At 39.4% G+C, this 24,084-nt stretch overlaps 3 protein-coding genes across 8 annotated transcripts; 1 reads left to right on the plus strand and 2 right to left on the minus strand.

Annotated features, from left to right (window-relative positions):
* The first annotated feature begins 90 nt into the window (after positions 1-90).
* LOC125762930 (RNA-binding protein 39) lies at positions 91-9,747 on the plus strand. Of its 5 annotated transcripts, none has more exons than XR_007418275.1 (6): positions 91-105; positions 185-1,066; positions 1,677-1,746; positions 2,141-2,343; positions 4,872-4,954; positions 5,020-5,033. XR_007418275.1 is itself a non-coding variant. In XM_049425567.1 (4 exons), the coding sequence occupies exons 1-4, from the start codon at positions 941-943 to the stop codon at positions 8,702-8,704; spliced, it is 1,737 nt and encodes a 578-aa protein (XP_049281524.1). In that variant the 5' UTR covers positions 728-940; the 3' UTR covers positions 8,705-9,747. The 5 variants fall into 5 exon arrangements, 1 of the variants encoding a protein (XP_049281524.1); XR_007418273.1 differs by lacking the exon at positions 5,020-5,033 and adding an exon at positions 2,553-3,971; XR_007418272.1 differs by lacking the exons at positions 4,872-4,954; positions 5,020-5,033 and adding exons at positions 2,553-3,971; positions 4,022-4,578.
* A 262-nt stretch (positions 9,748-10,009) lies between these two features.
* Positions 10,010-12,417, minus strand: LOC125762935 (uncharacterized). 2 transcript variants are annotated; one of them, XM_049425575.1, is made up of 4 exons: positions 12,286-12,417; positions 10,998-11,495; positions 10,586-10,868; positions 10,010-10,408 (listed from the first exon to the last, which is right to left on the minus strand). In XM_049425575.1, the coding sequence occupies exons 1-4, from the start codon at positions 12,380-12,382 to the stop codon at positions 10,156-10,158; spliced, it is 1,131 nt and encodes a 376-aa protein (XP_049281532.1). In that variant the 5' UTR covers positions 12,383-12,417; the 3' UTR covers positions 10,010-10,155. The 2 variants fall into 2 exon arrangements, with proteins under 2 accessions (XP_049281532.1, XP_049281531.1); XM_049425574.1 differs by lacking the exon at positions 10,586-10,868 and having other exon boundaries at positions 10,265-10,408; positions 10,980-11,495.
* A 2,314-nt stretch (positions 12,418-14,731) lies between these two features.
* Positions 14,732-15,809, minus strand: LOC125762934 (putative RNA polymerase II subunit B1 CTD phosphatase RPAP2 homolog). The gene is made up of 3 exons (XM_049425573.1): positions 15,635-15,809; positions 15,346-15,558; positions 14,732-15,235 (listed from the first exon to the last, which is right to left on the minus strand). Exons 1-3 carry the CDS (start codon positions 15,733-15,735, stop codon positions 14,767-14,769), a joined length of 783 nt encoding a protein of 260 aa, XP_049281530.1. The 5' UTR covers positions 15,736-15,809; the 3' UTR covers positions 14,732-14,766.
* Between the last annotated feature and the right edge of the window lie 8,275 nt (positions 15,810-24,084).

Genomic DNA, 24,084 nt, shown 5'->3' on the forward strand with positions numbered 1-24,084 from the left:
GGAACCTGCGCACTGCGGTAGTTGTGTTTGTTCAAATAAGAGTTAGTATTGTGACATTTAATACCCCTCAAGGCAAGTGCAACGAATTGTTAATAAACCAAACAAGTAATTATAATACAACGAGAAAGTGTGTAAACCGGATAAAGAAAAGTTAAATATGTTTCTCACGTGTATTTATTCGTAGCCCCAACGTTACCAAGCTGAAAGGCGCATGGAAAACGGATACAAATATATAGTGGCAATCGTCTTTATGCTGCTCGCTGTTTCAATCATGTTTCCTCTTGCCAATGCAATGCCCAAAGGCGTGGCCATTTACGGAAGCCGACGCACTAGCAATTGGAACGGATCGAAAACAACCCGGTCTGATGCTACATCGTTAACAACAGATATATTTCCGTGCTCAATAATAACAGTCGCAGTCGTCATCATTCAGCAGATTAATTTCATGCCACCAATCACACTTTCCCGGTCAGGATCGTGATTACAGTGATAAACAATGAAGCTTGCGATGTAAATAATATGTAAACAAATATTATTGTTATTATTGTATTATATTCTACCTCGGCTATAAACAATAAAAAATATTTTGTTCACAATTTGTTCCTTATTTTAATACAAAAATAATAATTTCCAAAATCTTAACCGTCATTTTTAAATATAATGACAACCAGCAACCGTTTTGAGTAGTGAACTCTCCGCTATCAACAGAACGCTATTTTGTGCTTATGTCAAGCGTGGTTTAGCTCTCATATGGCACGCCATCTTGTTTCCTCGTCGTATTTCAACAAAAGTTGGCAGTGGAATTCCTTCGAGAAAATATCCTATTTATCTACTCAAGAACTGTGTTAATTTACCACGTTCTCATAGAAAATTGTTTCCTGCATCAGTGGTGACTGCAGTAGATTAAGTGCACAGCATACAACAGCAGTTTGTACGCGGAATGAAAAGTACCACATTTTACGATCACGAAACACGTAAAGAGCACCACATCTCGGACAAGATGGCGGCGGATGACGAACTCAATAACGAGGTGTTGAATCTGCTAGAAGCGCCCTACAAGAAGGAGGTAAGTGTAGATCGCATCGGAACTAAGATTGTGCTGTGTGTGATTGTATTTTTTAGTATCCTATTTCTACTACTCGCGCTCCTTTCGTCGCCAGAAATTAGTAAGTTCGAGAACGCACTGTAATGGTTCCGAGAGCTAAAAGTTGTGCGTGTGGGTTTGTGTGTGTGCGTATTGCTCAATGCAAGACACATCAAACATTGCTCTATCGCGCTGCCGTACTATCAGATGGAAAGGAAAGTGACAGCTGATCCGAAGGCTCGTCAGATCCCGGAAGTTAATGTTTGCTATCTTAATCTTACCTTTCCGTCCTTGCATTAGCTGGTCTTTCCTTTTCATCTGTTCGAAATACGCAGTACCAGTAGTTCCTTCATGTTTCAACATTTGTAAGATAATCTAAAGGAGACCTCCGTTATGCTCCTATCAATAATCATCAAGCACTGTACCGTACTGTATGGTTTTCGTAGCATGTAAGTGCTGTTGAAAGGAACGGAAAACTGAGCAATATAATAATTATATGTAAATTAACAACCATTATTATAAACCAACTCAATCATTGCAAATTGTCGAAAAGGTAAATGACATGAATTTTCCTCGTTTCTGCATTTTATAGACGATACTAATGTCAGGTTCCGGTATGAGTTTGGTACAGAGAGTGTGTGTATTCAACTTCCAAGACAAAGGTACATACCAATTAATACAAGAAACCGCAAATATCAAAATAATACTACGAAAATACTCCCCTCCACAAATATTGCCAAATATTATGGATACGAAATTTATAATTATTCCAAAGTTCTAGTCAAAATTCGCGCGCGCCTAACCAAAATCTAAGACAAAGAACATCGAAATCCCATTCATCCATTTTCTAGCAGCCCTATTTTTCGTATCCCCCCCTCAACATCTTATCGTTTGTTGTTCTTTTATTTATTTGCATCACATATCCTCCTTTTGAGACTACTTTCGCGGTTCTCGTGCTCTCCGTAAAAGAAAAGCAAAGAAATACACATAACGACCGCCAGCGAAGTACGACCGAACCAATGTGATTAAAGTGGAACTTTCTCTTTATTTTTCTAGGCTGATCTCTGTAAAGGCTGCTCTGTGTCTGCTGGTTGGAATAAAAGTAGGCAAAATACACAAAAAGCTATATAAATTGATCAGTCACGATTGACCCATGAAGAAACCGCAAGCGCGCATTAATGTTACCGTCCTTTCGTAAAGGATTATACCCTACCTTGATGGGATAAACAGCATAACAAGGAAATCACAATCAAGATAAAGTACGCACTAAAGGCTAATCATGTATGGAAGCGAACAAATATGTGCAAGAACTGAGGATCGCGAGAAAACGTGCTTCTTCTCTTTACGGTCCTCTTTTCATGCCGTTATTGTTTAGCTTCAATCTCTCCTATCTCCTCCCCTTCCTTTTGTACATTATGCTGTGTTAAAGACAGTTTACACAAACTGGACTTTATTCGTTTTGTTCTAGATATCCTTTATGACTACATGCGGCGAATATATCCCTCAAAGGCAGACTATAAGAACGAATATTTTATCAACATCGTAGAGCGTGATCGAAACCGATGAGGCAAGTTTCATCGAATATGTTTAATCGCGTTTTCTTTTCTCCTATATTTTTCGTCCTAGAATGTGGCTTAGACATGGTCTTTCCCGACTAGGACGTACCGAGATTGATGGTACTAAGAGAACCTAAACTATTCTCCCATTGATGTTCGTGTGTTGGTAGTTAGCTTACGCACCGTAACGTACCTTATTAACTTCCTTATTTTAATTATGCCCTTATCAAAACAATTTCTTGGTAGTTCGGCAGAAAAAGGTTATCACAGTTATGACGATTGATAGCTAACAATGAAGAACTGTGTAACCTTTGCTGTCATTGTCATGCAATGAAAAATCGGTTCTTAAAACCGTGATAGATGCGCGTGTCTTGTTTGTTGCCTTAGTATTTGCTCGTTCTAGGTTAATCGGCTGTACGGCGGAAGTTAAATAGATTACCGTCACAACGGGATCGCCTGGAACCGGGTGTAAGAAGCAACGAAAAAAAAGGAACAAAAGCTTCGATGCTGCGTCCGTTGCTCTCTTTACAGGTGTCCTCCTTGTAGCGCGATAAGGCATCAGGATCCAAGCAAGCTCAGGTGCAGCCGTTGGTGTCCAATTGGGAGCGACTGGCTGAGGCTCTCCTCTCTCCACCTAATACCGAATCTATAGATTATTTCTAGGTTCGCAATTGTTTCGATGGTCGGCTGGTTCATAGTATCGTGCAATTCTCTCAGCTCGTTTGGGATCCAAAAGGGCAAAGGAAGATCCTTTCTTTCTCATCCCCACCTACCACCCATCGGTGTGAAGCTGCTCGTCATCGTACGATGACGACGATGACAACGACGACGACTACGACTGCGATGCCTACTGTGTTGTGTGTGATCTATGACAATTTTGAACAGATTCTTTACAGATCGATCAATTGATGCCGTAACCAGCCGATGTATTTATTGCAAATTGGCCGCCTTGTTGCGTGATGCCATTCGCTACGGTGACATATGGTCAGATGTGCGTATGTGCCCGTCATTGGTAATTCTGTTAGAAGCAACTGGATTATATGCATACGTACAACCCGAAGAAGCAAACTCTAGCTCTTGCAAAACGTGCTTTGATGGTTTCTTGCTTCGCTGCACGAGCAATCGCTAAAGGCATTATTTTCCTTTTGCAGATGAATTGCTCTTGGTTGCGTGGATAACTCCCGCGGATGGCTAATGGCATAGCATTGTGCATTTCGCCAGGAACACGTCTCGTCTGAAAGTAAACTGTACATACACATATATAGGTCCCGTTAACCTGTTGCTAATAATAATGCAATTGCAACGCATTTGCAAAAAATCAATCCTCAAACGTAAGTTTGTGTGTCCCCCCATAACAGAATACAATGTGTTGTTATTGCAGAACTCAACCTTCGCTCAAAACCGATCCTACCTGGCGTTGCGCAGAGCCATCCTTCCCCGTGTCGGTGGTGGCTGGTCTGCGGAAGATGGAAAGATCGATTGATCCTGTGCCGGAACCGGTGTATTATAGAATGATAGACAAGGCTTGTTCGACTCGATGTAACAGCGGAATCAAACACAAGCCTATTTGTTTTGTTTTTTTCTGCGTAGGTAAACCGAACTGACAGCGAGCCCCGATCAGTGTGGTGTGGACGTAAATCGACTGACTTGCTAGCTGAAATAATGTTCAATCTCTCGTCTTCCATCTTGAATCTGTTTTCTCTTATACTTGCATATTACTTCTGCTGTGTGCGTGTGGATTTGAATGCGTTCTCGTGCACGCACGGGATCGATGGCATTACTGTGTCTTTGCCGCATCACTGCGACCATTCCCTCCTGCATTCCAAGAGTGAATGTACAATCCTGTCAAAATGCAAGCGTATTAAATTAATCCGATATTTCGTTGTTTTCTCTTCTCTTTCCCTTTCTTTTTTTATTTTATCTTCTTTTTTTTCTTTTACACTTCATCACTATCGCTCTACGTTTTCTAAATGCGTATCACGAACAACGCGATCGTCTGTTTGTTACGCGTGCCACTGAAAATCAAACACCAAAAAAAAAAAACAACCAAATCTCCTCTACCGTTCAAATGCAAATCCCCGTATGCACCATTTTCATTTTCTCGAATACGACCTTATCTTCTCGGTACGGTTTGCGACGTGTGTGTGCTCGTTTTGCGTGCGCTCGTCCGAAAAACCTAACATCTGATCAACCAACATCAATGCTGCATTCAAATCATCCCCAATCTACAGGATGATGCATCACCACCCGTGGAAAACGGTTCCACCAATGGAGAGAAGAAGCCAAAGGAAAATGGCCACAGTAAATCGTCTCGGTGAGTAACGAAGAGAAGGCCGATGGTAAGCATAGTTTTAATACTTTGTCTTGATCTTTCCATAGCCATCGCAGCCGATCCCGTGATCGCGATAGAGAACGTGAGCGTGACCGTGAACAACAACGTGATCGCGAAGCAGAAGGACGTTCAAAAAAACATCGTTCGGGATCGCCTGGCCGTACCCGGGACAAAGAGCGGCGTCGCAGCAAGGAGCGTAGCAAATCTCGTTCCCCAGCACGTCGCGATCGGTCGAAAGATCGCTCTAAGGAGAAAGAGCGCGGAAAGGGCGATCACCATCGCCGCGAAGTAGTGGAAAAGCGTCGATCTCGTGATCGTGACCATCGGCGTCGTTCACGCGAACGAGACTACCGTCGTCGCAGCCGTTCTAGGGAGGGTGTTCGAGGTCGGGGACGTCGCTCTATGTCCCCGAAACCGTACCGTGGAAGAGGTCGGGGCGGTTCTAGCGGGTATTATCGCGACCGTTCCCCACAGGAAGAGATGACCCAGGAGGATCGCGATGCGCGTACTGTGTTTTGCATGCAACTGTCGCAGCGCATACATGCGCGAGATTTGGAAGAATTCTTCTCGAGCGTAGGCAAAGTACGGGACGTACGATTGATCACATGCAACAAAACGAAGAGATTCAAAGGTATCGCTTACATCGAGTTTAAAGATCCTGAATCGGTCGCGCTGGCACTCGGGCTTTCTGGCCAGAAGTTGCTCGGTATTCCGATCAGTGTGCAACATACGCAGGCGGAAAAGAACCGAATGGCCAGCCAACCGCCAGCCGCTCCGCCGAAAAATCCATCCGGCCCGATGCGACTGTACGTTGGATCGCTGCATTTCAACATCACGGAAGATATGCTGAATGGCATTTTTGAACCGTTCGGTAAGATTGATAACATTCAGCTTATCATGGACGCGGACACTGGTCGTTCGAAAGGCTACGGATTCATTACGGTAAGTTTATTTGATTTTAGAATAAATCATTCAATATATGTATTGGAGAAGATTTGCCAAGAGTATAGGTTTCGCTGCATACTTCTTGACTTGATTGTGATTGTTGGTTTGCAATCGAGGGGCAAAGGTATGCTATATGGAATGGATTTCTTGTTCTGTGCATTGTGCAGTTCTGGAATAGATTTTGCCAAACTTTGATTATTCTTTTGCTTGTCGAAGTTTAATCGCTTTAAATGGTGAGATCTCACATTTACTTACTTACAACTAGTGTTGGGTCAAGAGCGAAAGAGGTACCTCAATCGCTCCGCTCATCTTATTGTGAATATTTGAAAATATTGAAGATTTCCTAAGGCAATAGACCTATTTGAAAATTTCCTAAGGCAATAGACTTAGCTTTTTTTGGGAAATTTATCAAATTAAAAAAAAAAAAAGATTTATTTTAATTCCAATTGGTTGAAATAAGTTTCTTTTTACTCAAATAATGCTTTAAAAAACGAAAAGCATAAAAAATAACAAAAAAATAAAAAACATATTTTTAACTCGAAAATTTCATAAGGCTTACCCCTTACGTTTTTTTTTGAGAAATTTTGCAAAAAAATTTAAAATGATTTATTTTAATGCCAATTGGTTGAAATAAGTTTCTTTTCACTCAAATAATGCTTTAAATAAAAAAGAATAAAAAATATAAAAAATTATATAAATTTGAATATTTCATAATTGCTCATTTTTGCACCAATTTTTGCCTATAACTCGGTTGGTATCCAACGAATCGCCAATCTTTAACCTGTGGTCGATAGATGGCATCAATGGCTACATTTTCTTCTTGAACGGCTATGCCCTCAGATGTCTGTGCCATAAGTTATTTGAGGAACCAAGTTCCTTACCCTGTTTGAAAAAATGTAAAATTTTCCTCATTTTTGAGCAATTCAGCAAAATTTAAAAAATTGATATATTTCAATGCGAGTTTGTTGCAATAAGTTTCTTTTCTCTCAAATAATGCTTTAAATTAAAAAAAGAATAAAAAATTATAAAAAATAAAAAAAATCTAAAAATTTGAAATTTTCCTAAGGCTATAACTAGTGGGCCAAGAGCGAAAGAGGTATTTCAATCTCTCCGATCATCTTATTGTGCGCGCTCCCACACAGCTCACGGGAAAAAGAGGTAGCTGTATCGCCGGAATCGCTCCTGCGTGCAGCGCTCCTTGTTGTGCGAAACTTTGCTCCTGGGAGCACATCGCACAATCGCTCCTGTGTGCAGCGCTCCGTGTGGAGCTACCTCAAGCGCACCGCACCCTTTAGAGAGCGAGAGCGGTGCGCTCCGCTCTTGCAAAAGAACTACTTGACCCAACACTACTTACAACCGTTTTGCTGTTAGCCAACTGCAATGAAAGTTTGTCAGTCTGAAAAATCTATGTTTTCCTTATTTTAATTTTCTCGGCTCGGTAATGTATTCGGTAGCGGCATTACTCTACTCCCAAGGAAGATTATTCTGCTAAGGGTAAATTAAGTCTCCAGAAATGTTAAAAATGGTAATCCAAGACCTCTCCTGAGGTTTTAGTGCGACATAAGAAGTCCTGGTCTGGAAAAAAGTCCTGGTAATAGCATCGTAACCAATATCAAAGTGAATTTATTATAAGCAACATCAAAAAAAGTTACTGATACAGCTGCTTTCTTCAAAGATTGATCATTTCATTTGTAAAATACTAATATAAAATATAATTAGAATTTTCAGTTCAGAAAAGAGACTCTTCTCCTAAGACTCCAAATAGATTTATCAATTATGCCCAAACTGAGTTCAAATCTGAAGTGAAGGGTACTTTCATTCGTATCAATATAGACTTCAGCTATAGGTTATTCATGACTAACAACGACCATACAGTAAAATTAAATTATCATTGTTTCCTTCATGTTTGCATACTTCTTGACTTGATTGTAATTGTTGGTTTGCAATTGAGGGGTAAAAGTATGCAATATTATTACAGAGGGTTTTCTGTTGATAACTTTCGGATCTTGCAGCATTTAGATTGTTTACCTATAGTGGAATACAATTGTTTTCATTGTGAGATCGTACAGATATGAAATACATTCTGTATTACAATGGCCTACAATACCACATTGAATGATATAAAGTAATTCATTTGAATTTTTCTCTTTCCAGTTCCATAATGCCGATGACGCTAAAAAAGCGCTGGAACAATTGAACGGATTCGAACTAGCCGGCCGTCCGATGAAGGTAGGAAACGTTACGGAACGATTGGATGTGACAACGCACGCCTCGTTGGACACGGACGAAATGGACCGCAGTGGTATTGAGCTTGGCGCAACGGGACGATTGCAGCTCATGTTCAAGTTAGCTGAAGGCGCTGGACTGGCGGTACCGCGAGCTGCAGCGGATGCATTACTGGCGACGGCTCCACAGCCGATACCACAGCAACCGGTCCATCAGTCACCTCCGATCGCTACCCAGTGCTTCCTGCTGTCGAACATGTTTGATCCAGCTTCGGAAACGAACCCGAACTGGGATCTTGAAATACAGGACGACGTGATAGAGGAGTGCAACAAGCACGGTGGTGTGCAGCATGTGTACGTCGACAAGCAATCGCCTTCGGGTAACGTTTACGTCAAATGTCCCAGCATTGCCACGGCCGTGCTCGCGGTGAACGCACTGCACGGCCGATGGTTTGCGGGTCGCGTCATTGGAGCGGCGTACGTGCCACTGATAAACTATTACAACCTGTTTCCTGACGCATCGCAAGCCGTTACATTGCTACAACCCAAACGTTCCGGTTGATGCAATTTACACTCGACACGTTAAGGCAACACTACTAGTAGTACAAGAGTAGTATTTCTCCTACTACCACAAGCCCCAAATCAGTTCAATATTTACGTTACAATTGTAAGGCAACAAAGGTAAGAAGGAGAAGACTACCACACTTGGCCAGGAGTGGCAACGTAAAGTTAATGGTAGATTCAATACGGGATAACGACAGGATTAAGGATAAGTAAACAAGAGCAATTTGTAGCTTCTGTTTTCCCGGCAGATATGTGATATTAAACGAAAGTCCCATCACACAAACAAAGCGCGCAGCAGCAATGCGAAGATCTCGTGTTCTGTAAGGTGTTTGAAGGAGGAAGAGGAAGGTAAAATGCAACAAAAGGTTTTTGGGATAAACGTGGCAGGCAAAGATAAGTTCTTTCTAACATGTCTTTTTATGGTTTTGTGAGTAATTTAGACAGCGTAGCTTACCGTTAATGCATCAGTAATCCGTTTCCTTTCCACCAATACACGTTTCCCGCCAATGGACACTATTTGTGTTAGAGCGCTGGCATCATAGCACACTAGTCACTTTCCATTCTTCATCAGATAGTGGACCTCTTCTTCTCATTGAGCACAACCTCTGTCGGTTTTGCTCTTCTGTGTGACTTCAATTACCCCAGCTCTCCAGTTGAGATTTTAATATTGAACCTAAGATTACAGGGTTTTTTTTCTCCGAACGAAGAGTGTGATGTACAGCAAAGAAATTCTTTTAAATTACATACATTACATAACCGTGATTAGACATTTGCTTCTGGAGGGGGAAAATACAACAACAAAAATACCGTGTGCTTTTGTTTAGACTCTATGCAGCGCTGAAAGTAAACCTCTTTTACAACAGTAGAACGTAAGACCAAATGTGGGAATTTAATAGAATAGAACTGATTGTCATTGAAAGTATCGTAAGAATAAACAGTTAAGGTTTTTATGGTTACTGTACTCACACTGTAAGGGTATGAAATAATTAAGTGCTGTATTTAGACAAAGTATGAAAGACAAATGAAACATGTGCAAATTAATTAATTGTGTGTCATTTTTAATAACAATAATTCCGAAGATTTAGTTTTATATTTTATATAGAATACCTGTAAAGTTTTTACTTTTTTAACAGATTGAAATCTTTTTTTGAAAACTTGTTTTAAGCTTTTTTCAAAAGCTCCTTTAAAGCCTTTAAAATATGGCTCCCGTTATGACTTATAACGCGTTACTTTTCAAAACAATACTAACATTTATACATGACCACTCTAAGTAGTTATTATCACTACAGTACAAACGCCACTATTTAAAGACTTAGTATTTCTATTTAACTTTATTATTGCTGAATGTGTAACAGAATGATAAATGTTTTTTTCAAATACAAAAATATACACGTTAAAGCACACTTCACCTTCTTAACGATCGTCACACAGCACGAAGTTATATATCTTCTAGGATTTCTCCGATGGCGTTGATGGTCCAGAAGACGTACCTGATGGCGCTGGAGGTTTCAAGATGCCCTTCCGGCGAAGATACCGTACGATGAGGGGCGTTGCACCGAGAGTAATGCTAATTCTAACCGGAGCAAACACCTTATGGATAGCGTAAGCTATGACGAATGTGCCAGCACCGGCACCAGCCTTGCTGGCAATTGCCGAATCACCCCAGCCCATACGATCCAGCAGCGAGACCATATCTATTCCGCTATAAACATTGAAACATGGTAAGTAGAGAAAAGTAGTTCATTAAAAGAGAAAAAAAATCATTTACGTTTAGAATAAGAAATGGAAAGTCTTCTGTAGGCAGTAGAATCTGCGGTGTTAAACTGGGCAATAGCACACCCCATCTCAGGACAGAAACCGATACATTTAGAGTACAAACCTCGATACCAGCAGATAGCAGGTACCCAGTGAAGCGAGACTAATGCTGACATGGAACACGAGCACGGTAGACCCGTACTCTTTGATTGCTTTCTTTAGCCGATCTTTGCGCGAGACGGGGACCTGTTCCTCACTAGACACGGAATTACCTTTTGAATTTGATTCGCCTGCAGTGCCACTAGCAGTAGCAGCGGTTTTAGCTTGCGGAGATTTGTTATTAAGCGCCGCAGCGGTACATGCCAATGAGTTTGTTGAGCTTAGCGAAAAGGCACGATGGCTTATATCTAACGTACCGCAATCGGAACCCTTTCTACCTGCCATCATCGTAAACACCGAAAACGACCTAAAATGTCCACCCTGTGACCAGTAGTGGGCCGAACCCGTCATCTTCCTACCTTCCGCCTTGATCGGACGGTCCTCGTAGCTGCTCCAGTCGGAACGCACCTCCTGCCGCAGGTTGGTGTAGTGCGAGGAATTAAGCTCGTGCGACAGGAACTTGCTTTCCTGTGCCCACGCACCGCCCGGCATGTTCAGATGCGTGAACTTGTGCATACCCCCGAACGGACTCGGCACATTGCTTTGCATGGTCGAGTTAAGGCTCACGGCACCGGTACAGTCGTAAGACGCGACGTGTGGATCGACCGATCCGGCACTCATGTCCACCGTCACATCGATCAGTCCGGAGGCTGACACACCACCGGTGCTGATACTGATCGGTGTGACCGATTGGTGTGTTAGCAGAGCCGAAGCATTAATGTCACGCGAGCGCAACGGCGAAAAGCGTCTCGTTTCCGATGCGTCAATGTTTGGCGGTAGCGGAAGGGTGGCCGCCAGCGGATAGCTGCGCTGGACGGACATGTGCAGTCCGGACGATTGCGTTGCACATTTCTTTGTAACCGGACCGGCAGAACCTGCAAAACAGGAGAACAGGAATAGGGCTAAATGGTGTTTGATTTCCAATGCGCATGGGGTTGCATCATTTATAGACATTAGGGGGGGTGTGGATATTTACACTGGAATTGTTGTGTTTTCATCAACAGTTTTAAAATTACATAAACAAAACCACGGTAGAAGCTGGTTGCGTTGAAGGGAGGATTAAATGAAACGTGTTTCCGAGACAATGGTAACCGGATCATACTGGTTAAACTGTAGAAACGGTTCAAGTTTGCAACAATGTGTGGCGCATCGGTCACGTAGTAAACATTTATACGCCCAACCAGTTGAGTATTTAAATTTTGCACGATAAATTGTTTTTGTTTATTGCGTAGGAACATTATTGCCGTAGGAAAGTTCCAGGAGAATATAAAGGGAAGGTATTTTGGATTTTATAATGCATAAAACTCATCTGAAACAGATTTTGGAGGTAGCTTATTTTATATGAAGACTGATGCTAACGTTTTTGCATAAGAATAATGATTTACATAAAACTATTGAAAAAAAGTCTTGTTGTTCGAAACTTAATAATGCTTCGCCTTTGCAGCCAATCCTTTGTTTCGAAGCTACTACCATGTATCTGCATCAACATAAACGCACTAGTAACGAATGCAGTTTTCAAAGTTTCCGTACTTCGTTCATAAGCACAAAGCACAACACATTGCAGAGGTTTCCGATGCATCGATGCAAAACCGGTTTATTACTGGCGGTTCGATGCGCTCAAATAAAATGCTGTTTAATATCTAAAGAAATTCCACTTATACTCACCATCCAACGTGCCGATGACACCGCCGGTAGACATCGCCCTTTGGCCAGCCGTTTTGGCTAGGGCGACCTTGAAAACTTGCTGCACTTGCTGCGCCATTACGTATGCACCCTTTCCGAAATTAAAATATTCACTCAAAACCCTGCGCGTTTCCCTGGATACTTCTGTTTTGTTTTTCGCGTCCTTGAACTAGAGACAAATTTGTTTTACCTTGAGTGTAACCGTTTCAACAAGCACGTACGCTTTTACTATCATAAAATGCTCTCAGAAATAACTGTTCTGTTCCCTCGACTGAACGTGTACAGTACCCGGACAATGCTCAACTATGACTGAATCCGTGCCTGACGGTCGTATATGACTAAACCGTTTTTGCAATTCGCGTTTGCGCGAGCTATGCGTCTTTATGAGTGGAAATGTCCCCGTCTCGTGCTACGATCCCACTTTCCGTTGTTTTGCACCGCTTCCGCAATGATGGCCCGCCAATGTGTGCGTATGTTTGCCGTCGTTGTCGTGGTGGAGTTATTTTATCCCAGCTGCACCACCGGCGTTTGCGTCTGTAACGGAACCGAAAGGGAAGCAAATAGAATAAAACAATTTCTGAAGACGTGAACACTTTCTGAAACGATGATCTGCACCGCGTTCGTTTGCTTTGCGGACACTTCCAGTGCGTTCCACTTTTTTCGACATGCCAAGGATGTTTCTAATGGTTAAAAATAATGTTCCGCCCAACACATGCGGTACGCGCGGCATATATGATCGACAGCTGATTGATCACCGAAGTAAACTCAGGCAAGCAAAGCAAGCGATCAACGTCCGGACCCGAGTCGAAAGTCCTCGGGCATGAACCTGAAGAAAATATGAGCAAAAAAAAAGGTGGAAATTGTCTTTGTCGATCCCCCCTTTCCATCAGCTGATCAGCGCGTGATCCTGCCCGGAACCGGTTCACTGCTAGGAACAAACCGACGCAGATGCGAAATGAATTCGCTCGGTTAGGTTAATGGAAGGGAATTGGTTCCAATTTAGTGTCCGCCTTTATGAACTATGTAGACGTACACGCTTACTATCATCACTTTCGCATTCGTTCACGCCTCGATCGTCAGAAAGTTGTGGTTTCAAATATAGCATCGCAAGACGCGTATCTTATGTCACCATTCATTTAGGTGTCCAATCTTTGTGTTTCATAAACTATATTAACTCATAGCTTATTCATAACTATAATAAAGTTATCGATATTTAGTGAACTGAAACCAACATTCTTAACCATCGTCATGCCCATTAGCGTTCAAATAGTTTGAAACTAAATCGCAACTGTTATAGGAATGTTTAATTTATTTCCTTTTTCTTGAGGTCCTCTTCATTGATTAGTCTATCAGTTCGAGAATTGTGAACGTTATCATACTTTCGTGCTTTTGGAATCAATTTTAAGTACTCGCATATACTCGGAACAGCCCAGTCCGAGGCCGAAAACTGAAGGCTATCTCGCTTACCTGTTCGAGATAAAGATAAGAAAGTTATTTGATTTGTTTAAATATAACAAACTTATTCATCACTAAAACATCTATTTGTCGCTGGATCATGGGCCAATTACGCCATGAGAATGACATTTGGCGATCAAGCTTGTAAAGAAACTATGCCGCTTGGAGGTATCGAACTGCTCTATAAAATGCCCGGACAGAATAGTTGTTTCGATCATCAATAGAGCATCGATCAACTTTTGGCAAATGAATGTTTTTGCGAAAAAAAGATTTTGTTTCCTCTTGCTGCAGGGCAAAACTGCTTCAAATCAACAGTAGTAGTTAAAGTATATTAGTAGTTTAGTATATTCCAACTGCACATGATATCTCACCGGGAGTTAGATGAAATAATGCTCTGATATTGAAGCTAATCAGAGAAATACAATGTGTTCAGGAAGCCGTCTTTTGCTAACAATTGTCACGTTGATAAGAGGTGCAAAGTGACTCCTTCTCACATTATTCACAAAAGCCAAAAACAAATACAAAATCTGGTTTAGTTGGATCATGTTGCAAGAATAATGTTATCATTTACCAATACTGTATAGCTTCAACGAAAAATGTGTTGAAAAAGAAAACTGACGGACGGTAATGTTGGAAAAATTCGTTCCCGTACCTGATAAGTAAAGTAACCTGATAGCACTTCGGTCTCCTATCACCTTGTACCGTGTGATAGTTCATCCAATAACGTTATGAAATACATAAAAATCAGCATATTTGAAACTGTTGTTGTCTATTAGCTACTTTGAGCTAATTATTGCACAAATCTCACTGAAATATAACGTACTTACACCTTTATTTCCGAAAAAACGTTTTGTACAAATCGACTGCTTCCAACTCCGCACAGATAAACAATAACACCGAAACGTCAATGTGTTGTGACAAGTGACGTCATCAATTCCATCATCAAGCCTTGCTGAACTAGATCGTGGAAGAATTTCACTTCGGTATATTATTTATTTTGCATATTTTTTATATTAAATTTTTATCACAATCCTTTGTCAACATTGTATCTTTAATGCTTAACTGCGAAAGCACACTATCTAATTGCTGTTCCACGCCGACAACGTTTTGAGTTTCAATTACCGCTTGTTCTAGCTGATTCGTCGAACATTCGCCGGTTTGCTGCTCTTTTGTCAATAGATCTTCCTGTTCCTTTGCAGCATACTTTCGTTCTACAATTTTCAACTCTCCAAAGATCACTTCTCCCGGTTGCAACGGTTTATTTACGTCGGTGACCCTGTAAACAAGCTGCCTTCCATTGAGCAGCCGGAAATTCGGTATATCTTCCTGGTCCCGCAACCATAGCGGACTCGTTAGCATCTGCTCTTTGATAAAGTTGGACGCCTTGTAACAATCGCCACTGCAAAAATTCTTTCTTTCCGTGATGTCGTATACCTTATTTCTCGACACAGATATTACGTACTTTTGCTTCGGTATACTGAAAAGAGAACACAATGGAAAAGTTATTGAAAGCTCAGCATTCAACTAAACATGCAAATTTAAACAACAAACTAAACATGAACAAAACAACATCAAACAAGGACTTACTTCGTTAGTGCGTTGTCGCATAGTGGATAACCACAGATCTTCACAATTGCACGTTCCTGTATTATGTCCTCCATGTGGCATTGGTTAATATCCTTTATCAATGTGAGCAGCTCTTCCTCCGTGCGTCCCGGTTCGATTAACGTTTCTACCGCGCGCTGTGCCTTGTCATTACATTCTTTTTTCTTGCGTAGAGCTTTTTGAAGCTGTTCTTTGCTTTAGCGAAACAAATATCGAGCGTATTCAGTGATTGTATAGATTATCTTAAAGTACAGCTCAAAGAAACACTTACCTAAAGTTTCTTGCCCGTCGTGGTAGATTCGTTCGGTTTACTTTTGTTGACGATTCTTTTGGAGTTTGATCATTTGTGAAAACATTGAAATCTTGCCACATTTTTAGAATTTTGGAGAGCGATTTGCGTTGGTTTGGTGTTTTTTTATGTGATTGTGTTGTAAACAAACTCCTATCAACCTGACAGCTGGTGATGCCCTATGAAAATGTTATTGTAATCTAAATCATGATCAAATTCAAATTTACCATTTATTTTAATTCGTCAGCGTTTCTTGTGTTCTTCAAATTTAAGTTATTTAACAAACTTTGTTCTTAAACAACAGTGCATTTCTTTCTTCAACTTCATTTTATTCCTCCACGTCGATTTTCGCAAACGATCATCACGAAAACAAACAATTCTAAAAATACAAAAATTTCCTATGGCTATAGCTTTACCATTTTTGTGGGAAATTTAGCATTTTAATGCGAATTGGTTGGAATAAGTTTCTCTTCATTCAAATAATGCTTTAAATAAAAAAACGAATAAAAAACCAAACAATTATCTTCTATCTTCTACATATATAAAATTGTCGTGTCGCGGTGTTAGTGTGCAAACTCCTCTTAAACGGCTGAACTGATTTGTATGAAATTTTCGCTGAACGTTCGTTAGGTATGAGAATAGGTTTACCGCTACTTTTCGTTTCGCTAGGTGGCCTCTGGCCAATATTATGAGTTCTTTTCTGTTTTTCCTACGGGAGTTATCGAGTAGGCATAGCCATTTTTTCAACACGAAAAATGTTGAAATCTTCTCAAAACAAAAAAGTTTTAACGAATAAATCAATCAAAGTAGGTACACATGACGATTTATTTGTGCAATTTTATTCATTAAAGCGTAAAGTGAGTGATAAATAAGTAAAAAGCAAGTGTGTGAATAATTAAAAAATGCTATTTAGTCATTTGCGGCTCGGTGGTACATGTGGAATCGGCGCCTTACACGGAAGTACCAGGTATTAAATCCCAATCGTCAAGGAAAGCCAGAAATACCTCCAGAAGTGCCAAAAAAGGAGAAGAAGTGCCACAACAGAAGCAGAAGAAATTGCTTTGATTGGGAATATCTTGAGGATTGAGAATGGCAATAATTTAAGAATTTTTAATTAATCAACGATATCTAATCGCTACTCTAATAATACCACACGAATCAAGATTAAACACTCAAAATGTTTGCTTTAATTACAAAAGGCATGTTTAAGGGCAAAGCTGGGTTTGCCGAGTATACAAGCTTTTTTATAATTTTTTATTCTTTTTTTTGTTTAAAGCAGTATTTGATTGAAAAGAAACTTCTTGCAACCAATTGGCATTAAAATAAATCAATTTAAATTTTTTTTGCAAAATTTCTTTAAAAAAACGTAAGGAGTAAGCCTTATGAAATTTTCGAGTTGAAAATATTTTGTAAATTTTTTTCTGGTTTTTTATTCTTTTGTAATTTAAAGCAATATTTGAGTGAAAAGAAACTTATTGCAACAAATTCGCAATAAAATATATCGCATTTAAAATTTTGCTGAATTGCAGAAAAATGAGGAACATTTTACATTTTCTCAAACAGGGTAAGGAACTTGGTTCCTCGCATAACTTCTGGCACAGACATCTGAGGGCATGGCCGGCCAAGAAGAAAATGTAGTCATTGATGCCATCTATCGACCAAAGGCAAAGATTGGAGATCCGTTAGATACCGACCGAGTTATAGGCAAAATTTGGTGCAAAAATGAGGAAAATTTTACATTTTCTCAAACAGGGTAAGGAACTTGGTTCCTCGCATAACTTCTGGCACAGACATCTGAGGGCATGGCCGTCCTGGAAGAAAATGTAGCCATTGATGCCATCTATCGACCACAGGCAAAGATTGGCGATCCGTTAGATACCGACCGAGTTATAGGCAAAACTTGGTGCAAAAATGATGAAAATTTTACATTTTCTCAAACAGGGTAAGGAACTTGGTTCCTCGCATAACTTCTGACACAGACATCTGAGGGCATGGCCGTCCAAGGAGAAAATGTAGCCATTGATGCTATCTATCGACCACAGGCAAAGATTGGAGATCCGTTAGATACCGACCGAGTTATAGGCAAAATTTGGTGCAAAAATGAGGAAAATTTTACATTTTCTCAAACAGGGTAAGGAACTTGGTTCCTCGCATAACTTCTGGCACAGACATCTGAGGGCATGGCCGTCCAAGAAGAAAATGTAGCCATTGATGTCATCTATCGACCACAGGCAAAGATTGGAGATTCGTTAGATACCGACCGAGTTATAGGCAAAATTTGGTGCAAAAATGAGGAAAATTTTACATTTTCTCAAACAGGGTAAGGAACTTGGTTCCTCGAATAACTTCTGGCACAGACATCTGAGGGCATGGCCGTCCAAGAAGAAAATGTAGCCATTTGTACCATCTATCGACCACAGGTTAAAGATTGGCTATCCGTTGGATACCGACCGAGTTATAGGCAAAACTTGGTGCAAAAATGAGCCTTAGTGGATTGACAAATTTATAGATTTTTTCAATTTTTTCATTATTTTTTACCTTTTTTTAATTTAAAGCATTGTTTGAGTGAAAAGGAACTAATTGCAACAATTTCGCATTGAAATAAAACAAATTTTTAAATTTTGCTAAATTTCTCAAAAAAATGGCAAGGGGTACCCCTTATGAAATTTTCGAGTGGAAAATTTTTTTTTAATTTTTTTCTGATTTTTTATTCTTTTCTTAATTTAAAGCAATATTTGAGTGAAAAGAAACTTATTGCAACAAATTCGCAATAAAATATATCACATTTAAAAATTTTGCTGAATTGCAGAAAAATGAGGAACATTTTACATTTTCTCAAACAGGGTAAGGAACTTGGTTCCTCGCATAACTTCTGACACAGACATCTGAGGGCATGGCCGTCCAAGGAGAAAATGTAGCCATTGATGCCATCTATCGACCACAGGCAAAGATTGGAGATCCGTTAGATACCGACCGAGTTATAGGCAAAATTTGGTGCAAAAATGAAGAAAATTTTACATTTTCTCAAACAGGGTAAGGAACTTGGTTCCTCGCATAACTTCTGGCACAGACATCTGAGGGCATGGCCGGCCAAGAAGAAAATGTAGCAATTGATGTCATCTATCGACCACAGGCAAAGATTGGAGATCCGTTAGATACCGACCGAGTTATAGGCAAAATTTGGTGCAAAAATGAGGAAAATTTTACATTTTCTCAAACAGGGTAAGGAACTTGGTTCCTCGCATAACTTCTGACACAGACATCTGAGGGCATGGCCGTCCAAGAAGAAAATGTAGCCATTGGTGCCATCTATCGACCACAGTTTAAAGATTGGCGATCCGTTAGATACCGACCGAGTTATAGGCAAAACTTGGTGCGAAAATGAGGAAAATTTTACATTTTCTCAAACAGGGTAAGGAACTTGGTTCCTCGCATAACTTCTGGCACAGACATCTGAGGGCATGGCCGTTCAAGAAGAAAATGTAGCCATTGGTGCCATCTATCGACCACAGGTTAAAGATTGGCGATCCGTTGGATACCGACCGAGTTATAGGCAAAACTTGGTGCGAAAATGAGCCTTAGTGGATTGACAAATTTATAGATTTTTTCAATTTTTTTCATTATTTTTTACCTTTTTTTAATTTAAAGCATTGTTTGAGTGAAAAGGAACTAATTGCAACAATTTCGCATTGAAATAAAACAAATTTTAAAATTTTGCTAAATTTCTCAAAAAAATGGCAAGGGGTACCCCTTATGAAATTTTCGAGTGGAAAATTTTTTTGAAATTTTTTTCTGATTTTTTATTCTTTTCTTAATTTAAAGCAATATTTGAGTGAAAAGAAACTTATTGCAACAAATTCGCAATAAAATATATCACATTTAAAAATTTTGCTGAATTGCAGAAAAATGAGGAACATTTTACATTTTCTCAAACAGGGTAAGGAATTTGGTTCCTCGCATAACTTCTGACACAGACATCTGAGGGCATGGCCGTCCAAGGAGAAAATGTAGCCATTGATGCCATCTATCGACCACAGGCAAAGATTGGAGATCCGTTAGATACCGACCGAGTTATAGGCAAAATTTGGTGCAAAAATGAGGAAAATTTTACATTTTCTCAAACAGGGTAAGGAACTTGGTTCCTCGCATAACTTCTGGCACAGACATCTGAGGGCATGGCCGTTCAAGAAGAAAATGTAGCCATTGGTGCCATCTATCGACCACAGGTTAAAGATTGGCGATCCGTTGGATACCGACCGAGTTATAGGCAAAACTTGCTGCAAAAATGAGCCTTAGTGGATTGACAAATTTATAGATTTTTTCAATTTTTTTCATTATTTTTTACCTTTTTTTAATTTAAAGCATTGTTTGAGTGAAAAGGAACTAATTGCAACAATTTCGCATTAAAATAAAACAAATTTTAAAATTTTGCTAAATTTCTCAAAAAAATGGCAAGGGGTACCCCTTATGAAATTTTCGAGTGGAAAATTATTTTGAAATTTTTTTCTGATTTTTTATTCTTTTCTTAATTTAAAGCAATATTTGAGTGAAAAGAAACGTATTGCAACAAATTCGCAATAAAATATATCACATTTAAAAATTTTGCTGAATTGCAGAAAAATGAGGAACATTTTACATTTTCTCAAACAGGGTAAGGAACTTGGTTCCTCGCATAACTTCTGGCACAGACATCTGAGGGCATGGCCGTCCAAGGAGAAAATGTAGCCATTGATGCCATCTATCGACCACAGGCAAAGATTGGAGATCCGTTAGATACCGACCGAGTTATAGGCAAAATTTGGTGCAAAAATGAGGAAAATTTTACATTTTCTCAAACAGGGTAAGGAACTTGGTTCCTCGCATAACTTCTGGCACAGACATCTGAGGGCATGGCCGTCCAAGAAGAAAATGTAGCCATTGGTGCCATCTATCGACCACAGGTTAAAGATTGGCGATCCGTTGGATACCGACCGAGTTATAGGCAAAACTTGCTGCAAAAATGAGCCTTAGTGGATTGACAAATTTATAGATTTTTTCAATTTTTTTCATTATTTTTTACCTTTTTTTAATTTAAAGCATTGTTTGAGTGAAAAGGAACTAATTGCAACAATTTCGCATTGAAATAAAGCAAAATTTTAAATTTTGTTAAATTTCTCAAAAAAATGGCAAGGGGTACCCCTTATGAAATTTTCGAGTGGAAAATTTTTTTGAAATTTTTTTCTGATTTTTTATTCTTTTCTTAATTTACAGGGTTTCTCAGGCCAGCTCAACACCGTAACACAACTTTTCAACAACGTAAAATGTGTATCCGGAATTGTATATCGAATTCGAATCCGGTAACTCTTTTCAACATGGTAAAACTAGGTCTCGAATCCGTAAAATCATTACTCGACACTGGGAAATGCGTATTCGGCAGATCTGTCATGTAACCTGTTTAGTCTACGTATTTCGATGCTCCTTTGTAATCGATGTTCAAGCATTTGATAATTTAATTTTCGTTTGAAAAACAAATGAATTAGTTTATTTTATTTGTTTATTTATCTTTCGTCCTTTCCGTGCTCTTTTAGTTAGTGTGAAGCAAAATTAAGAAAATAATTTGTTTCTTAGCCCATATTTACCTACATTTATTGCATATAATGTTAGGACAAATTCAGTATTTTTTATGTTAATTATTGTTATAGTTTATGGAAATTAATTGTTTAAGATAAAATCTATAAACAATATGATATTCATTTGATTTTTATCGAATGAAATGTAACGGATGTTGATAGTATCGAAATAGGCAGCATAAACATTCAGTCAGCGGCGTGTTCGTCAAGTACGCATTTCCTAGTGTTGAGTAATGATTTTACTGATTCGAGACCTAGTTTTACCATGTTGAAAAGAGTTACCGGATTCGAATTCGATATACAATTCCGGATACACATTTTACGTTGTTGAAAAGGTGTGTTACGGTGTTGAGCTGGCCTGAGAAACCCTGTAAAGCAATGTTTGAGTGAAAAGAAACTTATTGCAACAAATTCGCAATAAAATATATCACATTTAAAAATTTTGCTGAATTGCAGAAAAATGAGGAACATTTTACATTTTCTCAAACAGGGTAAGGAACTTGGTTCCTCGCATAACTTCTGGCACAGACATCTGAGGGCATGGCCGTCCAAGGAGAAAATGTAGCCATTGATGCCATCTATCGACCACAGGCAAAGATTGGAGATCCGTTAGATACCGACCGAGTTATAGGCAAAATTTGGTGCAGAAATGAGGAACATTTTACATTTTCTCAAACAGGGTAAGGAACTTGGTTCCTCGCATAACTTCTGACACAGACATCTGAGGGCATGGCCGTCCAAGGAGAAAATGTAGCCATTGATGCCATCTATCGACCACAGGCAAAGATTGGAGATCCGTTAGATACCGACCGAGTTATAGGCAAAATTTGGTGCAAAAATGAGAAAAATTTTACATTTTCTCAAACAGGGTAAGGAACTTGGTTCCTCGCATAACTTCTGGCACAGACATCTGAGGGCATGGCCGTCCAAGAAGAAAATGTAGCCATTGATGTCATCTATCGACCACAGGCAAAGATTGGAGATCCGTTAGATACCGACCGAGTTATAGGCAAAATTTGGTGCAAAAATGATGAAAATTTTACATTTTCTCAAACAGGGTAAGGAACTTGGTTCCTCGCATAACTTCTGGCACAGACATCTGAGGGCATGGCCGTCCAAGAAGAAAATGTAGCCATTGGTGCCATCTATCGACCACAGTTTAAAGATTGGCGATCCGTTAGATACCGACCGAGTTATAGGCAAAACTTGGTGCGAAAATGAGGAAAATTTTACATTTTCTCAAACAGGGTAAGGAACTTGGTTCCTCGCATAACTTCTGGCACAGACATCTGAGGGCATGGCCGTCCAAGGAGAAAATGTAGCCATTGATGCCATCTATCGACCACAGGCAAAGATTGGAGATCCGTTAGATACCGACCGAGTTATAGGCAAAATTTGGTGCAAAAATGAGGAAAATTTTACATTTTCTCAAACAGGGTAAGGAACTTGGTTCCTCGCATAACTTCTGGCACAGACATCTGAGGGCATGGCCGTCCAAGAAGAAAATGTAGCCATTGGTGCCATCTATCGACCACAGGTTAAAGATTGGCGATCCGTTGGATACCGACCGAGTTATAGGCAAAACTTGGTGCAAAAATGAGCCTTAGTGGATTGACAAATTTATAGATTTTTTCAATTTTTTTCATTATTTTTTACCTTTTTTTAATTTAAAGCATTGTTTGAGTGAAAAGGAACTAATTGCAACAATTTCGCATTGAAATAAAACAAAATTTTAAATTTTGTTAAATTTCTCAAAAAATGGCAAGGGGTACCCCTTATGAAATTTTCGAGTGGAAAATTTTTTTGAAATTTTTTTCTGATTTTTTATTCTTTTCTTAATTTAAAGCAATGTTTGAGTGAAAAGAAACTTATTGCAACAAATTCGCAATAAAATATATCACATTTAAAAATTTTGCTGAATTGCAGAAAAATGAGGAACATTTTACATTTTCTCAAACAGGGTAAGGAACTTGGTTCCTCGCATAACTTCTGGCACAGACATCTGAGGGCATGGCCGTCCAAGGAGAAAATGTAGCCATTGATGCCATCTATCGACCACAGGCAAAGATTGGAGATCCGTTAGATACCGACCGAGTTATAGGCAAAATTTGGTGCAGAAATGAGGAACATTTTACATTTTCTCAAACAGGGTAAGGAATTTGGTTCCTCGCATAACTTCTGACACAGACATCTGAGGGCATGGCCGTCCAAGGAGAAAATGTAGCCATTGATGCCATCTATCGACCACAGGCAAAGATTGGAGATCCGTTAGATACCGACCGAGTTATAGGCAAAATTTGGTGCAAAAATGAGGAAAATTTTACATTTTCTCAAACAGGGTAAGGAACTTGGTTCCTCGCATAACTTCTGGCACAGACATCTGAGGGCATGGCCGTTCAAGAAGAAAATGTAGCCATTGGTGCCATCTATCGACCACAGGTTAAAGATTGGCGATCCGTTGGATACCGACCGAGTTATAGGCAAAACTTGGTGCGAAAATGAGCCTTAGTGGATTGACAAATTTATAGATTTTTTCAATTTTTTTCATTATTTTTTACCTTTTTTTAATTTAAAGCATTGTTTGAGTGAAAAGGAACTAATTGCAACAATTTCGCATTGAAATAAAACAAATTTTTAAATTTTGCTAAATTTCTCAAAAAAATGGCAAGGGGTACCCCTTATGAAATTTTCGAGTGGAAAATTATTTTGAAATTTTTTTCTGATTTTTTATTCTTTTCTTAATTTAAAGCAATATTTGAGTGAAAAGAAACTTATTGCAACAAATTCGCAATAAAATATATCACATTTAAAAATTTTGCTGAA

Source organism: Anopheles funestus, chromosome 2RL (genome assembly GCF_943734845.2).
Source record: "Anopheles funestus chromosome 2RL, idAnoFuneDA-416_04, whole genome shotgun sequence".
NCBI lineage: Eukaryota > Metazoa > Arthropoda > Insecta > Diptera > Culicidae > Anopheles > Anopheles funestus.

What these genes read in the sequence shown, in the direction of transcription:
- LOC125762930 (XM_049425567.1), top strand. Translation starts at nt 941, where the DNA reads ATGAAAAGTACCACATTTTACGATCACGAAACACGTAAAGAGCACCAC. An exon ending in AAGCGCCCTACAAGAAGGAG is followed by an intron (nt 1,067 to 4,871) that starts GTAAGTGTAGAT and finishes CCCAATCTACAG; the next exon opens with GATGATGCATCACCACCCGT. An exon ending in GGCCACAGTAAATCGTCTCG is followed by an intron (nt 4,955 to 5,019) that starts GTGAGTAACGAA and finishes ATCTTTCCATAG; the next exon opens with CCATCGCAGCCGATCCCGTG.
- LOC125762934 (XM_049425573.1), bottom strand. Translation starts at nt 15,735, where the DNA reads ATGTGGCAAGATTTCAATGTTTTCACAAATGATCAAACTCCAAAAGAA. An exon ending in CGACGGGCAAGAAACTTTAG is followed by an intron (nt 15,559 to 15,634) that starts GTAAGTGTTTCT and finishes GTTTCGCTAAAG; the next exon opens with CAAAGAACAGCTTCAAAAAG. An exon ending in TGCGACAACGCACTAACGAA is followed by an intron (nt 15,236 to 15,345) that starts GTAAGTCCTTGT and finishes TTCTCTTTTCAG; the next exon opens with TATACCGAAGCAAAAGTACG.
- LOC125762935 (XM_049425575.1), bottom strand. Translation starts at nt 12,382, where the DNA reads ATGGCGCAGCAAGTGCAGCAAGTTTTCAAGGTCGCCCTAGCCAAAACG. An exon ending in TGTCATCGGCACGTTGGATG is followed by an intron (nt 11,496 to 12,285) that starts GTGAGTATAAGT and finishes CCTGTTTTGCAG; the next exon opens with GTTCTGCCGGTCCGGTTACA. An exon ending in CTGGAGCAGCTACGAGGACC is followed by an intron (nt 10,869 to 10,997) that starts GTCCGATCAAGG and finishes GCGGTACGTTAG; the next exon opens with ATATAAGCCATCGTGCCTTT.